General features: G+C 54.5%; 1 protein-coding gene across 1 annotated transcript in view; it reads right to left on the bottom strand.

The window, feature by feature from the left end:
* Nucleotides 1–1,262: 1,262 nt before the first annotated feature.
* Nucleotides 1,263–13,003, bottom strand: part of SLCO2A1 (solute carrier organic anion transporter family member 2A1) — a 28,419-nt gene continuing 16,678 nt past the window's right edge. The window contains exons 4-14 of the mRNA XM_068421142.1: nucleotides 11,782–11,997; nucleotides 10,275–10,373; nucleotides 8,408–8,541; nucleotides 7,176–7,257; nucleotides 5,869–6,033; nucleotides 5,142–5,331; nucleotides 3,508–3,667; nucleotides 2,987–3,156; nucleotides 2,279–2,343; nucleotides 2,003–2,123; nucleotides 1,263–1,875 (exon numbers count right to left, since the gene is read on the bottom strand). Of these exons, the coding sequence (XP_068277243.1) occupies nucleotides 1,755–1,875; nucleotides 2,003–2,123; nucleotides 2,279–2,343; nucleotides 2,987–3,156; nucleotides 3,508–3,667; nucleotides 5,142–5,331; nucleotides 5,869–6,033; nucleotides 7,176–7,257; nucleotides 8,408–8,541; nucleotides 10,275–10,373; nucleotides 11,782–11,997 (1,523 nt within the window). The 3' untranslated portion in view covers nucleotides 1,263–1,754. The remainder of the gene's footprint in view (nucleotides 1,876–2,002; nucleotides 2,124–2,278; nucleotides 2,344–2,986; nucleotides 3,157–3,507; nucleotides 3,668–5,141; nucleotides 5,332–5,868; nucleotides 6,034–7,175; nucleotides 7,258–8,407; nucleotides 8,542–10,274; nucleotides 10,374–11,781; nucleotides 11,998–13,003) is intronic.

The following is a 13,003-nucleotide window of genomic DNA, read 5'->3' as shown; positions in this document are numbered from 1 at the left end:
GTGGTCAAGCAGTGTCCCCATGTCACCCTCTGCAGGTGACAGCAGTCTGTCATTAGCAGCGGGTGCATCCCCAGACCCCCCCCAGCTGACCCTTCCTACTCTAGCATGCTGCCTTCATCCTGCCAGGAAAGGAGAGGTGCGGGGTAGCGCTGCGGGGCAGGTGAAGCTCTGCCAGAGCGGATCAGGGCAGCCCTGGTGCTGCTGTGCTCTCCAGAGATGCCTGCAGCCCCTACCTGCAGTCCTCCATGAGCTGCCTGCAGCCCCCTGCCCAAAGCCCACTCTACCCTGCCATCAGCCCCATGCCTACAGCCCCATGAACCCTGCCTGCAGCCCTATAAACCCTTCCTCCATCCCCTTGCCCACATCTGCAGAGCCTTGCACTGTGCCTGCAACTCCACGCCCAAAGCCCCCCCCTCACCCTGCCTGCAGCCTCCTGCTGCTTTGCCTTCTTTGCCCCCCTGCCTGCAGCGTGTGGGACTGTGCAGGTGCCTTTGAGAATCACAGAACCGTTTTGGTTGGAAAGGACTTTTAAGATCATCGAGTCCAACCGTTAACCCAGCACTGCCAAGGCCACCACTAACCCAGGTCCCTCAGCACCACATCTACACGGCTTTTAAACCCCCCCAGGGATGGGGACTCCACCACTGCCCTGGGCAGCCTGTGCCAGCGCTTGACAACCCTTTCGGTGAAGACGTTTTCCCTGGTCTCCAACCTAAACCTCCCCTGGTGCAACTTGAGGCTGTTTCCTCTCGTCCTATCACTTGTTACCTGGGAGAAGAGACCGATCCCCCCCTCGCTACACCCTCCTTTCAGGCAGTTGTAGAGAGCAAGAAGGTCTCCCCTCAGCCTCCTTTTCTCCAGGCTAAACCCCCCCAGGTCCCTCAGCCGCTCCTCATCACACTTGTGCTCCAGACCCTTCACCAGCCCCATTGCCCTTCTCTGGACTCGCTCCAGCACCTCAAGGTCTTTCTTGTAATAGTTTTGGCAGGGGGCTGCAGGCTTGGGGCTGCTGGCAGGTTTCATGGGGCTGCAGGCAGGCACCCGCTGCCCCTCGCCTGCCTGACCCACCAGCCAGCACGTTCTGCGCAGCCCCTCCTCGCTGGTGGAGCCGCAGAGGGATTTCTTCTCCTTTGCCAGCGAGGGATGCACTCAGCATCTGCCAGGATGCGACCTTGCCCATGGGGACAGCTGTCGGGTTGGGGGGGAGACCAGCAAAGCGCCGCAGCTGGAAAAGTGACCTTTATTTAAAAAAAAAAACCCCCCACAAAATAGCAACAAACTATTCTGCAATAAACCCCCAGGGATAACTTTTCACAACACGTGCGCGGTGTCCGCGCTGACCTCTGCGAGGGGTGCGGGCAGGGGGGACACGGGGCAGCCCCTCAGGGTTGGCAGCCATCTCCCCTGCTTCTGTCCCAGCTGGGAGGGCACTACCCAGCTGGAAATGTCACACTGGAGGCGGGGAGGGACCGTCGCCCACAGCAGGCACTTCTCCAGCCCCCATCCGCCTCCTGCTCCAGCTGCTGGGGGGCTGCCCCCTCCCCAAAGCCATGGGCAAGGTGTGGCTGGAGAGCCCAGGAGGAGCTGGTCCCAGGCTGGGGCTGGCACGGAGCATCCCTCGCCGGTGCTGTGGGCTGCAGGAGAGGAGCTCAGAGCTGCGAAGTCGCTCCCTTAGGAGGGAAAACAAACCCCAAAAAGACAAAGTACTGGCAGTGAGTAACGGGGGGGGGGTGCGGAGACAGTCCTCGAGGGGGCTACACCAGCCCTGCTGCCTTCTCCTGCACGTTGTACTCCTTGCTCCTCTTCACCTTCCAGCTGATGAGGGCGAGGAGGATGGTGCCCACCACCTTGTAGCCCACCTGCAGCCCCAGGTATCTGTCGGGAGAAGAGCAGGAAGATGCTGTGTCTGGAGGTGGCACCTCCAGCCAGCACCAGGTTGCGCTGGGGACCATCCCCATGGTCATCCCCACTGGGGGGGGATGGGGACACAGGGCAGGGGTACCTGTTGCGGAGGAAGTCGTTGTTGTAGTAGGCGCAGAACCGACGCTGGGTGCATTGCTTCTGCCAGTAGATGCAGGAGGAGTCGATGAGGGCACCAAACATGGCCGGGGCTGGCAGCCAGGCTTCGGAGAAGAGAGGATGGAGTCAGGCTGCCCGCCCTGCCTGCACGCTTTGTCTGCTGTCCCCAAGGAGGTTCAACACCTCCTGGGGGGGGCTCAAGCAAGGCTCTGAACACCTTGCCACCTTCGCCCTGCCTCATTAGGAGATGGACACTCACCCAGCAGCCTCATTAGTAAGAACTGGACTCCAATGGCAAACGACTTCTCATCCTGGTTCACCACCCTGCAGGGGAGAAGCCACAGAGGTCAGAGCTGCCACGTCAGCGCCGTATTTCATAGAATGACAGAATTGTTTGGGTTGGAAAGGACCTTTAAGATCATCGAGTCCAACTGTTAACCCAGCACTGCCAAGCCCACCACTAACCCACGTCCCTCAGCACCACATCTACACGGCTTTTAAATCCCTCCAGGGATGGGGACTCCACCACTGCCCTGGGCAGCCTGTTCCACTGCTTGACAACCCTTTCGGTGAAGACATTTTCCCTGATCTCCAACCTAAACCTCCCCTGGCACAAATTGAGGCCATTCCCTCTCATCCTATCACTTGTTACCTGGGAGAAGAGACCAACCCCCCCCCCCTCGCTACACCCTCCTTTCAGGCAGTTGTAGAGAGCGAGAAGGTCTCCCCTCAGCCTCCTTTTCTCCACGCTAAACCCCCCCAGGTCCCTCAGCCGCTCCTCATCACACTTGTGCTCCAGACCCTTCACCAGCTCCGTTGCCCTTCTCTGGACTCGCTCCAGCACTTCAATTTGGCCAAGTACGTTGGCCTGGTTGCACGTTTAAGAGGCCTCGTTGATCCCAGCATGGGGAACCCATCACATCACGGTTTCCCAAGTGCCTTGCAATCCCCCCTGCCCATTCCTCACCTTAAAACCATCATGTAGAGAGGGTTGTGGGACAGGCAGGCGACCAGGGCAGCAAAGGAGATGAGGAATATGGTAGGGAGAAGCATGTGGGAGCAGCTGAGAGGACAGGAGCCTGTCTTGGCGGAGGACAGCCCGTTCCCAGCAGGGATCAGGGAACAGTTCTTGTAGATCTGTTGGAAACGTTTGGAAAAAAACAAACATAAGACTCCCAAAGCCAAGGGCAGGGTTTTTAGCGACGCACCAGACCACAGCACTTTGCAGAAGACTGATGAGAGCGTCAGCTCCAATTTTAAGGCATGGCCATGACATCCTGCAATGGGACGTGCTGCCGTCCCCACTTCTCCACCAGCCTCCCAGGGCGTTACAGCAATCCTCCGTTGCACCTTCTCAGGACTTCAAGCGCCTCTGGTAGACCTCCCCGCGTCAAAAAGGCTTGTCAGGTCCCTACAGCATTGCTGCAGGCTCCATCGTCACCAGCAAGCGAGGTGCCCTCTGCTTCGCCAACCGCTCGTTTTACTCACCGCTTGCTTGGGAGTGGAGGAATTCACGGTGCTGTTTGTGCAGCCAGCGAAGCAGGGGGAGATGTACTCCACGTTGTTTTCTCCGCACACTGGGTGAAAGATGTGCTCAGAGCAGTGGCACCCACTCGGCGTCTTAACCTGCTGCTGGGAACTCAATGTACTGCCAAAAAGGAGAAAAAAAATTTTAAAAAAATAAGAAATAGGACTGGAGGAAGAAAAAAAAAATCCCTCTTACTAGTTAACCAGTTTCCCCATTCCTATTTGTGCTGGGACGCTGCCAGCAGCAGGCTGGCCTTCTGCCAGACCCTGATCCCCTGCAGGTACCTCTGCAAGTGTACAGTGAACTGCGCAGTAATTATGTTATGTCTGCAAACAAGTACTCACACACTCCCCCCGCCCCGCCCCAGCTGAAAACTCATCAGCCAAATGCCTGGAGAAATGTATCTGGGCTCCATCCAGAGCTGCACAAACAGATGTTGCGAACAGCCCGAGCTGGAAACTCCGTTCAGACGGAAAAAAGCCTGATGACAGCGTGAAAGTCAAGAGGACAAACTGAATTATCTGACCCGTCTTGCCTTACTACCTAAGGGAGTTCATCTGCTGGAGCAGCACGGTCTCCCGAGGGAAGCTGGCACCAGGGACCTGCCCTTGGGCATGGTGGGATGGGGTTGCTCCATCTCCTATGGGAAGATGGCACTGGAGGCCTGCCGTTGGGCATGGTGTGATGGGGCTGCTCCATCTCTTACAGGAAGCCAGCACCAGGAACCTGCCCTTGGGCATGGTGGGATGGGGTCGCTCCATCTCCTACTGGAAACCAGCACCTGAGACCTGCCCTTGGGCATGGTGGGATGGGGCAGAGCTCATGTTCACCCATCCATGTAGCCCACAGCTACCTGGGGATCCAGGCAAAGGGCTCTTTACACTGCTGCTGTTGCAAGGGAGGAGGTTTCTGAAGTAATAGAAGGCAACAGCCTCCTCTTCCATGCAAATCCCTCCAGCAGTTCCCAGTTATGTCAGCAAGGCCCATTAAGACTGATGTGTCCCAGAGGAGCTGGGACAGGCAGTCAACCTGACACTGGCAGCAAGTGGTGAACATCATGAGGCCAAGGTGCCCTCCAAAATCTAGCACTTGCAGCACCTGATCTTGAGCTGAAGGATCTCCTCACGTTTGAAGCCTTGCTCTCATGCAGAAGGCTTGAGACGGCAGTGGACTTCCATACGCTCCTGAATTCGTGGTGCATGCCCAAGGGCAGGTCCCTGGTGCTGGCTTCCTGTAAGAGATGGAGCAGCCCCATCCCACCATGGTGATGTCTAGCTGGAAGGAAGGTAGTGTGCAAGGTGCCCATGTGTGGAGTTGATGTGGACATGGGCACTAATACTACTATTTCCCCCTAGAAATCCAGAGTGAAGAATATACCCTGCTTGTTTGGTAGAGAACATCAGGAATAAATGTCCTCCCAAGCTTTCTGTGCTGTACAGCGCTTAGATCTCCTCCAGGCAGTGGGATCAAGGAGCAAGCAGTAGAGTAGAGAGGTCTACTGCCTCTTCCCCTCCACCTGCATGTATCCCACCCCATGGATAATCAAGTCAAGAGCTGGAGGAATAAGGAGGAACAACCCAAGCACCTGCATTACCTGTAAGGGTAGATCCCATCAATGCGCCCTGTGGAGCAGCCCATGAAGAAAATGGGCAGGCAGATGAGGATGGAGAAAACAAGCACCACCACAGCAAACCGAGGGATGGCCCGGAGGGAGAAGGCAAAGCGTTTCATGATGATTCCTCCTAAGAGCATCCCGAGAGCTGCTGCTGGCAGGTTCACAGCTCCTGCAGAGGATTGAAGGTGTTAGCTGGGGGTCCTGCCTGCCAAGCACCTCTCTGCTGGCAGGGGGTGGAGGGAGTGGCTTTGTGGACCTCGTGGTGGTTGGGAGAACCCACAGACTCCACCATTACCCAAGACAGACCAAAACCCAAGGCAGCTAGTACCTATGAGAAACCTCAGCCTCAGGAGTCTGGCTTAGAGATGCAAGATCAAGCTTGGTGCATCATCGCTTGCTCTTGCCCCTTTTTTAAGCATCAGAGAGATCCAGACCTGCCTCACCCATGTGGTGGGGCTGCACGTTTTCAACGAGAGCGGTTGCTGGCCCGCAAGAGCGAGCGAGCAAATGTAGACAGTCTCTGAGAGGCTGCAAGACAGCCTGGCCTTCTGCAGGCATTTTGGGTCAGGAAAGGCATCAACCATCTCGAGGTGATCCCTAGGTCTCATCTGAAAATAAGTTTCCAATGACTTTGGAAACAGGCAGGTGGCTCCCTGACGATGGATATTTTTCCACCCTGCAGCTGCCACTGCCGGGCTCTGCTCACCTATGAGGAAGTTGGCGTAGGAGGAGGAGGCACCATACTGCTTCTCCAGGAACTTGTTGAGGAACGTGGCCAGACCCGCAATGACTGAGGAGAAGCTGCACTGAGCCAGCACCAGGAGGATGAAGAGGGGGTTGAGGAGCAGCCTGAGGAAGATCTTTGGGAATCCTACAAGCAAACAGCAGGAAAAACGTACTTCAGCCATGTGATCCTCACGTCAGCGATTCGTACTGTGAAAGAAACCCCACCCTGAGACTGTTCCCGGTGAGTTAATACAGGGGATGTCTAAGGCTACAGGAAAATGGAAGAGGAGACACCCTGATTTGGCCAGGCAGCTGTCAGGACCGCGGCCAAAGTGTCCTGAGAAGCAAGGTGGAGGGCCAGCTCTGCCCGCCACCCTCCCTCCCGTGCTTTCCAAACTCACAAGCCCCCGGAGAACTTCGCAGCCACGGTGCCTTTGTTTTTCTGGAGCGGGGCCCGTACCCTCGGGTGGTGCGACCAGGCAAAGCCACGGGGGTTTTGGCAGAGCCCCACCGGCTGCGCACGGGCAGGGTCTGGCTCCTGCAGCTGATGAACACAGTGTATTGTCCTGGTGGGACGTCATGTCCCCCTGCCCTTTCAGCAGAAGCAGACTGGCTCCAGGCTCCTCAGGAGCAGCTCTGTTTATTTGGTCTCTAATTAGCTTCCTCCTTCTAGCAGAGAGCGCCGTGGAGACCCAGCGTCATTCGTCAAAGCCCAGTGAGATAGAGAAGAGGGAGCTGGCAGCTCCAGGATGTGACTGTGGTGGATGGAGAGGGAAGGAGGGAGGGGCTTTAGCTGGAAAGAAGTCATCATGGAGCTAAAAAAAGTCATGAATCTGGTCTCTCTCATCAGTGGCATCCCTACTCAGGCCCGTTTCAGCAACATATAAACATCCAGCGTACGCTGCAGTGCAGTGACCTTCTCAATGGCAGCCCCATGCCCTCTCCTGGAGCTGTGGGTTAAGCCACCCAGCTCGCATTTTCCCAGCAAGCTCATGCCACTGTAAGATCCTCAAACCAATTTTCAGAAGCAGTTCAGGCCCCACAGACCTCAGCACCACTGTCTTATAGCAAGAGGGAGGTTGTGTCCATCTTCCCATGGTCCTTAGTGAAGCGCTACAGCCCTCCAGGTGCCTGAGCTGGCCCTGGCATCTCCGCACAACGTGGTGGAGACACTCAAAGGCTCCCAACAAGCACCCTCAGCTTGAAAATGCTGGCATGGTGGTCTCCACCCACCCAGCATGGCCCGCCGCCCCCGTTCACCCTTGCCTTCAAGTGCCAGCCCTTTACTTTTTATAAACTCCAGCAGGGAGGTTTCTTCAGCCACCCCCTTCTCCATCTTCCTGAGCATGCCATCCTCCACGTTCGGGTCCTGGGGAAGGAGAGAAGAGCAGCCTGCGGTGAGAGGGGAGCACCCATGCATGGCTGGCACCGTCCTGGCTCCCAGCGAGGCTCGGGAGGAGCAGGGTCTGTCCCAGATGCCTTTGACCCTCCAGCCAAGCTTGATGGTTTTCCTGCCCAGTACAGCAAAGGGGTGAATAATCTCAAAAATCACTGCAGCTCTTCAGCAGAGCTGCAATCAAAAGCTTGTCCTGCTCAGAGAGGTTTTAAGAGCTTGGAAAGCTCTCCTGAACCCTGAGAAGACACCTCTTCTTTAATTCTGCAAAAAAGTCTGAAAATGAAAGTTGGAGACAGGTCAGCTCAAGCCTGGTGAGTCCTCTAGCTATAATCATGGAATATTCTGGGTTTGATTTTGACCTTTAAAGAATCGATGATTAAACAATTTCAAATTTATTTTTGAAACTAAACCAGTGGGGCTTGGCTTTGAAAACCCTGAAATGAAATGTTTTCATAATATTGTGACTTTTAAAATTTGTTTTAATGGGAAACTTCTCTCTTCAATTTTTTCCTAAAGGAAAAGCCCATTTATCAATCCCCCCTGCCCAGCTTTATCCCAGTGCTCCTCCCGTGTATGCCATACTGGAGGATGCTCCATTCCGAGCAGGACCTGTCACTGATGATGATGCTGCTGGCATCAGGGGAGCATGACCTTGCAGACGGTGTTGCATAGGGTCTTAACATACAGCCGTCACCAGCAGAACCAGGTCAGACACCCCAGGAGGGTCAAGTCCCCACGGACAGACCCCTAACCAAGGAGGACTGCATGCAGGAACCCCAAGAAGGTACCCAGCCATCACCCTGCCCTAGGGAAGGGGCAGGTGTACCCAAAACCTTGCCAACAGGTTGTCAGTGCAGCTAGTGGGAAGAGCACAAGGTTTGGTTTTGGTCTGCTGAGTTGTGGTGGTTCTGGCTTTCCAGCTAGTGGTGAGGAAGTGAAGGGTCTGGTCCTTCACGTGTTAGAGGCACAGAGCTTGTTTGGAATACTTTCTACTTGTGAGAAGTTATAACCACATCTCAGGTCCCTTTGTCCCTCCTACCCCTCTCCTCTGGGGACAGGTATTCCCTCCCCGAGCACAGCCCTGGCATCAAGATATTCTGGTCCTCCAGAGATGAGGTCTCACCTCTCCTTTCAGCATGTACCGAGGGAAAAAGAAGTAAGGAATGGACGTGAGCACCAAGCAGCCCGAGGAGATCAGCAGTCCCAGCCACCAGGCTCCAATCCACCGCTGGTCCCTCGGTGTCAGGGCCACTGTAGCTGCAAGACACAAGGACCCATCATAAGAGCTCTGCTCCTGCACGTCTAAGGGTGAAAGGGGCAAATATCCATGCAAATATGGACTGGTGGAGCACGAAGGGTCCATGTGGGCACAGTCCAAGGGTTTCTCCACTGGCATGGAAGATGAAATGGATGGAGGTGGGAGCTCCTACCAGCACTGGTAGCAAGACCAGCCCTGGTCGTGTTTGACCTCCTTTCCCCTGGCCAGGAACCTGCACTGCCGCTCTCCATCCAAAGTGCTCCAAATGACTGTTGGATGGATTTAGTCAGCATCGAAGTATGCTGATGGCACGGGTTCAGCTCCGAACTCTTGGCTCTTGCCAAGCCAGCCAGCAAGGCGGCGATTGCAGGGGCTCGACCCCATCCTCCTCTGCCTGCGGCGCGTGGTGGGTTTGGACCACGCTGCCTGCCAGAGATGCTGAGCCGAGACAGGGACCGGGGAAGGGCACTGCCGCTTTCCTGGAAAAAAATTGCTGTCCCATTGTTCCAGGCTTGGTCACTCTTTGCTTGCAGAGACCAAGGGGAGGACCCGTGCCGGCAGAAGAGCGCTGTTAATGAGCCCAGTTTCCGAGTGGATGAAACTCTGGGCGCCTTCTCCGGAAAAAGGAGGAGAAGGTGAGAGCCGCTCCGTCTCCAGCTCGGACATCCTTCAGCTGGGCCAAGCGATGCTCACGGGAGGTGAAGGATTGCTTGGCTTGGCATGGGCAACCGCGTCTCCCCATCGCCGCGACGGTGCGGCCGGGAAAGGAACCAGCAGGAGCCTCTGAGCAGGACCCCCCCCCGTGCCAGGGTGCTGCAGCAGAGGACCCCCACGCCCCACTGAAACAATCGCCCCGCTTCCCCAAACAGGACCGCTCCACTCCGGAGCTCAGACGTCATCACGGAGCGACTGGGCAGAGGCTCCTAAATCCTTCCACCGCCGCGGGGAGCGAGCCAAGGCTTTTTGCCGTTTCCTGCCCCAGGTTCATTTATTATTCTTATCAGGCACCGGACAAAAATGTCAGGCAAGCTCTGATCTCTCTAAGGAAACACAGGAAAAGCCACATTAATGATGGAGCTGGGGAGAATTCTTTAGTGATTAAGTTACCAGAAATAATAAGCACGCACCACAGATAAAGACAATAAGCCCTGCAGTGGCGGTGGCTTGGTTCCTCTCTCTACAGATGCTGGTGAAGGGTGGTGGGGAGGAGGATGAGCAGACTGGAGCACCCACAGGGCAATGGTTGCCCTGTGGTTGTCTTCTCCATCCCTGTATGCTCAGAATCACAGAATCACAGAATCAACCAGGTTGGAAGAGACCTCTGGGATCATCGAGTCCAACCGTTGCCCTGACACCACCATGTCAACTAGACCATGGCACTAAGTGCCATGTCCAGTCTTTTCTTAAACACATCCAGGGGTAGCATGATACTTCCTCGGCATGGTGACAGTGGGCAGATCCCAGCAGTGACCACCAGTGCAGCACAATGAGTAGGACATTGAAATGTCCCCAGGGGTCTGCTTCAGGGGTGGCTTCAGGACCATCTGTAGCCTTCCTCATGGGGAGATGGAATGGAGAAGTGCACTAGGGTGCTATTCCAGGTCAGGTCTTTCGAGGTGAGTGGGTTCTGCAGGTCACAGGACGGGTGGCTTCTGCCACCAGTCATCTCAGAGTGACCTTCTGATTCACAGAAGGCTTTTAGGAGGACCATCGCTACTTGGGAAATACTCACCGATGTCAACTCTTCCAATATCCACGAAGAGCCGCAGCACCACGGATCCCAGCAAGTATCCAAAAGCAGGGCCGAACACGGCGATGGCAAAGAGGATGGCTGGAAAAAAAGGAGCAGCGGGAGCCAGTGTGAGTAGGGAACAGTAGCTTCACTGCAGATATTTCACTTCTGTCTTCCCACGCGAGGCAGGGACGATGTTACAACACGCAGAGGAGAGAAACCATCTTTTATCAAGTGGCAGATGATGAGAAGATCCCCGTTGCTCAGAGAGTGAACGTGGTGCTTATCCAACAGGATTAGGAGGAGGGCAGGCAGCTGCCTGCAGAAAAAGTCCCTCTGCTCTGCTGCCATCAAGGCTTTGCTGATGCACTAAGAGTTGTCAGCTACGTGGTGAATATCCACGATTCGCTGTGACAAAGGGGGGAAACCCAGAGGGCAGTAGGACGGTGGCATCCTCGGCTCCCACAGGTGACAGAGACCTTAACCTCCTCCTGGAGGCCAAGGAAACAAAGCCACCTAAGTCCTTAGATCCAAGCAAAAATGTTTGGTGCAAACTTCAGGGGAGTTGAAAGTTGCTGAGAGCAGAAAGGCCAGCGGAACACCCTCGGTTCAGCTGAACTATCCCGTTCAAAAAACAGATAACTTGGACCTAACCCCTAAGGTCAAAAGGTTTCATTTTGACGTCTTTGGAATGAAAGGATTCAAGTTTTTGTTTCTTTTTGCTTTTGTTTCTACAACATAAACCTAAGAATTGAAGGGCAGGGTCTTACAGACCCTTAAGACCCTTAAAGACTCCTTAGAGAAGGAGTATTTAACCTCATACAGAGACAGTGGTGTTCCCTTTCACAGGAAGATGCTGAGACCTAAAATGAAACAGGACTCAAAGGGCAATGGTATTTACATCGTATTGAGGCAACCCAGACTCACAGTAGCCATACCCCACATTCCCATGGCCCTAAAGTGACCACCTATATTATGAAGAACAAGCCAGCCCCATTTTCCTTCATCATCAGGATCTGCAGGTTTGGGAATCCAACGGGCACTCGGAGATCCTGGGAACAGTGACCCCTTGCCACAGGGGGAAGACAAGGATGCTCTGTCCTCCTCTTGCCAGCCCACGCTATATATAGTTGAGCCAAGAGGAGTGAGTACTACCCACATGGGAGACGCTCTGCAGAGCTCTGAGGTGGTGCAGCAGCCTTTTCCAGGAGGAGCCTGGAGCAAAGCATGCCTGGGTGGGTCTGGAGACCCTGCCAAGCACTTCGGTGCTTGTCCAAAGCACCTTGCCCTGATCCTCTGGCTTCCTAACACCATAAAAATAACCCTACAGAGAACAGCTGACTGTCACGGGGAGAGACAGCCCAGCCTTTTAATGGGGTAGGATCTCATCTGAGTCCCACTGGCTGCTCAAGCCGTGGCCACAGGTTCCTCTCCAGATGAGCACCTCTGCGTCTCACCTCTAAGGTCTGGAGGAAACAAAACGATACACAGCAATGGTCCCACTTACCAACGTACAGCGGGGAATTGTTTGCTTCTGCAAAATCGTCCACGTAGGATATCCCAAAGGGCTGGATGGGAACCGTCCCGATTCCAGCCAGCAGCTGGGCGATGACCATCATTGCCCATATGCTGCTGGCCTCCTTCTGGGGATCCTGCGTGGCGTTAGGGCACACAAACTTATTCTCTGCATAGCAGAGTTCAGCCTGGACCTGGCTTTTGTTACCTGAAAGGAAGAAGAACGAGCATTACAACGCCGGGCACGTCCCCTGCCTCCTCCCACACTAAACCCCTAAATACTGGGGATCTCCCAAAGTTGCTGAGTAGGCACACACTGTTGGATTTGGGATGGATTGCTCGGTTTATTTAGCAGTTCTCATCGCCTTCCCCTTCCTTTGGGGTATTATATATAACAACCGGGCTGTGGTTTTGATCAAACCTTTAAAGACAAGCTGACCAGAGAAGATGGAAGCAAATTAATTTCTCCTGCGAAGAGTCAGCCCTGCAGCCCAGCTCCAGCAAGCTGCATTCGAGCTGTCTGTCAGCAGAGGATAAAAAGCTTTCCTCTGTTGAGGAGAGAATAAAAACTCTGGATTTTCTCTTTTTTTTTAAATTATTTGTAATTGGTTCAACATTCCTACTACGTCTTTCTCATTCATAGGATAACTGTGGATTTTTCTACACTTCTGAGCAAACAGACACAAACCAAACCCAAATATTTGTGAGGTGATGAGGGGTTTTCATTGGCGTAGTGTGGCAGCACATTCCTAATAGTAGGTCACCACAAAAATCCTTATGCGAGCCCGTTTGAAGCCACATCATCTAAAGGGTCCACGTTGCCAGAGAGAAGGAGCCTCCTTTTCTAATAAAGATTTTACCGCAGCAAAAGCGAGAGCCACAGAAGCCCTTCATGCTAGACTGGATGCTGTGGAGCAAGTCTGCTCTCGGTTTAATGAGGGCAAACCTAGTCCATGGCTGGTTTTCAATGCCAATGGTCTTTGCTCCCTTGTGGTACGCAGGCAGGAAGAGGGAGCGATGCTCCCTGGGCCTGTGGATCTCCGTTGCCCTCATCGCTCGGGAGCAGCCCACCTCCTTCCAAAGCAAGGACCTTATTTCTTCATACTCTCTGGACATGGGGAGGTCTTCACCCTGCTCAAGGCTGCCATGCAAAGTCCAACCAGGACTGGAATATCTTCGTGGGCTGTAAATGTCGGGCCACATACAGCTCCGGG

The sequence above is a fragment of the Nyctibius grandis genome, chromosome 32 (assembly GCF_013368605.1).
Source record: "Nyctibius grandis isolate bNycGra1 chromosome 32, bNycGra1.pri, whole genome shotgun sequence".
In the NCBI taxonomy this organism is placed as follows: Eukaryota; Metazoa; Chordata; class Aves; order Nyctibiiformes; family Nyctibiidae; genus Nyctibius; species Nyctibius grandis.
The sequence above is the reverse complement of the archived record's forward strand: the minus strand, read 5'-3'. Positions and strand labels throughout refer to the sequence as shown.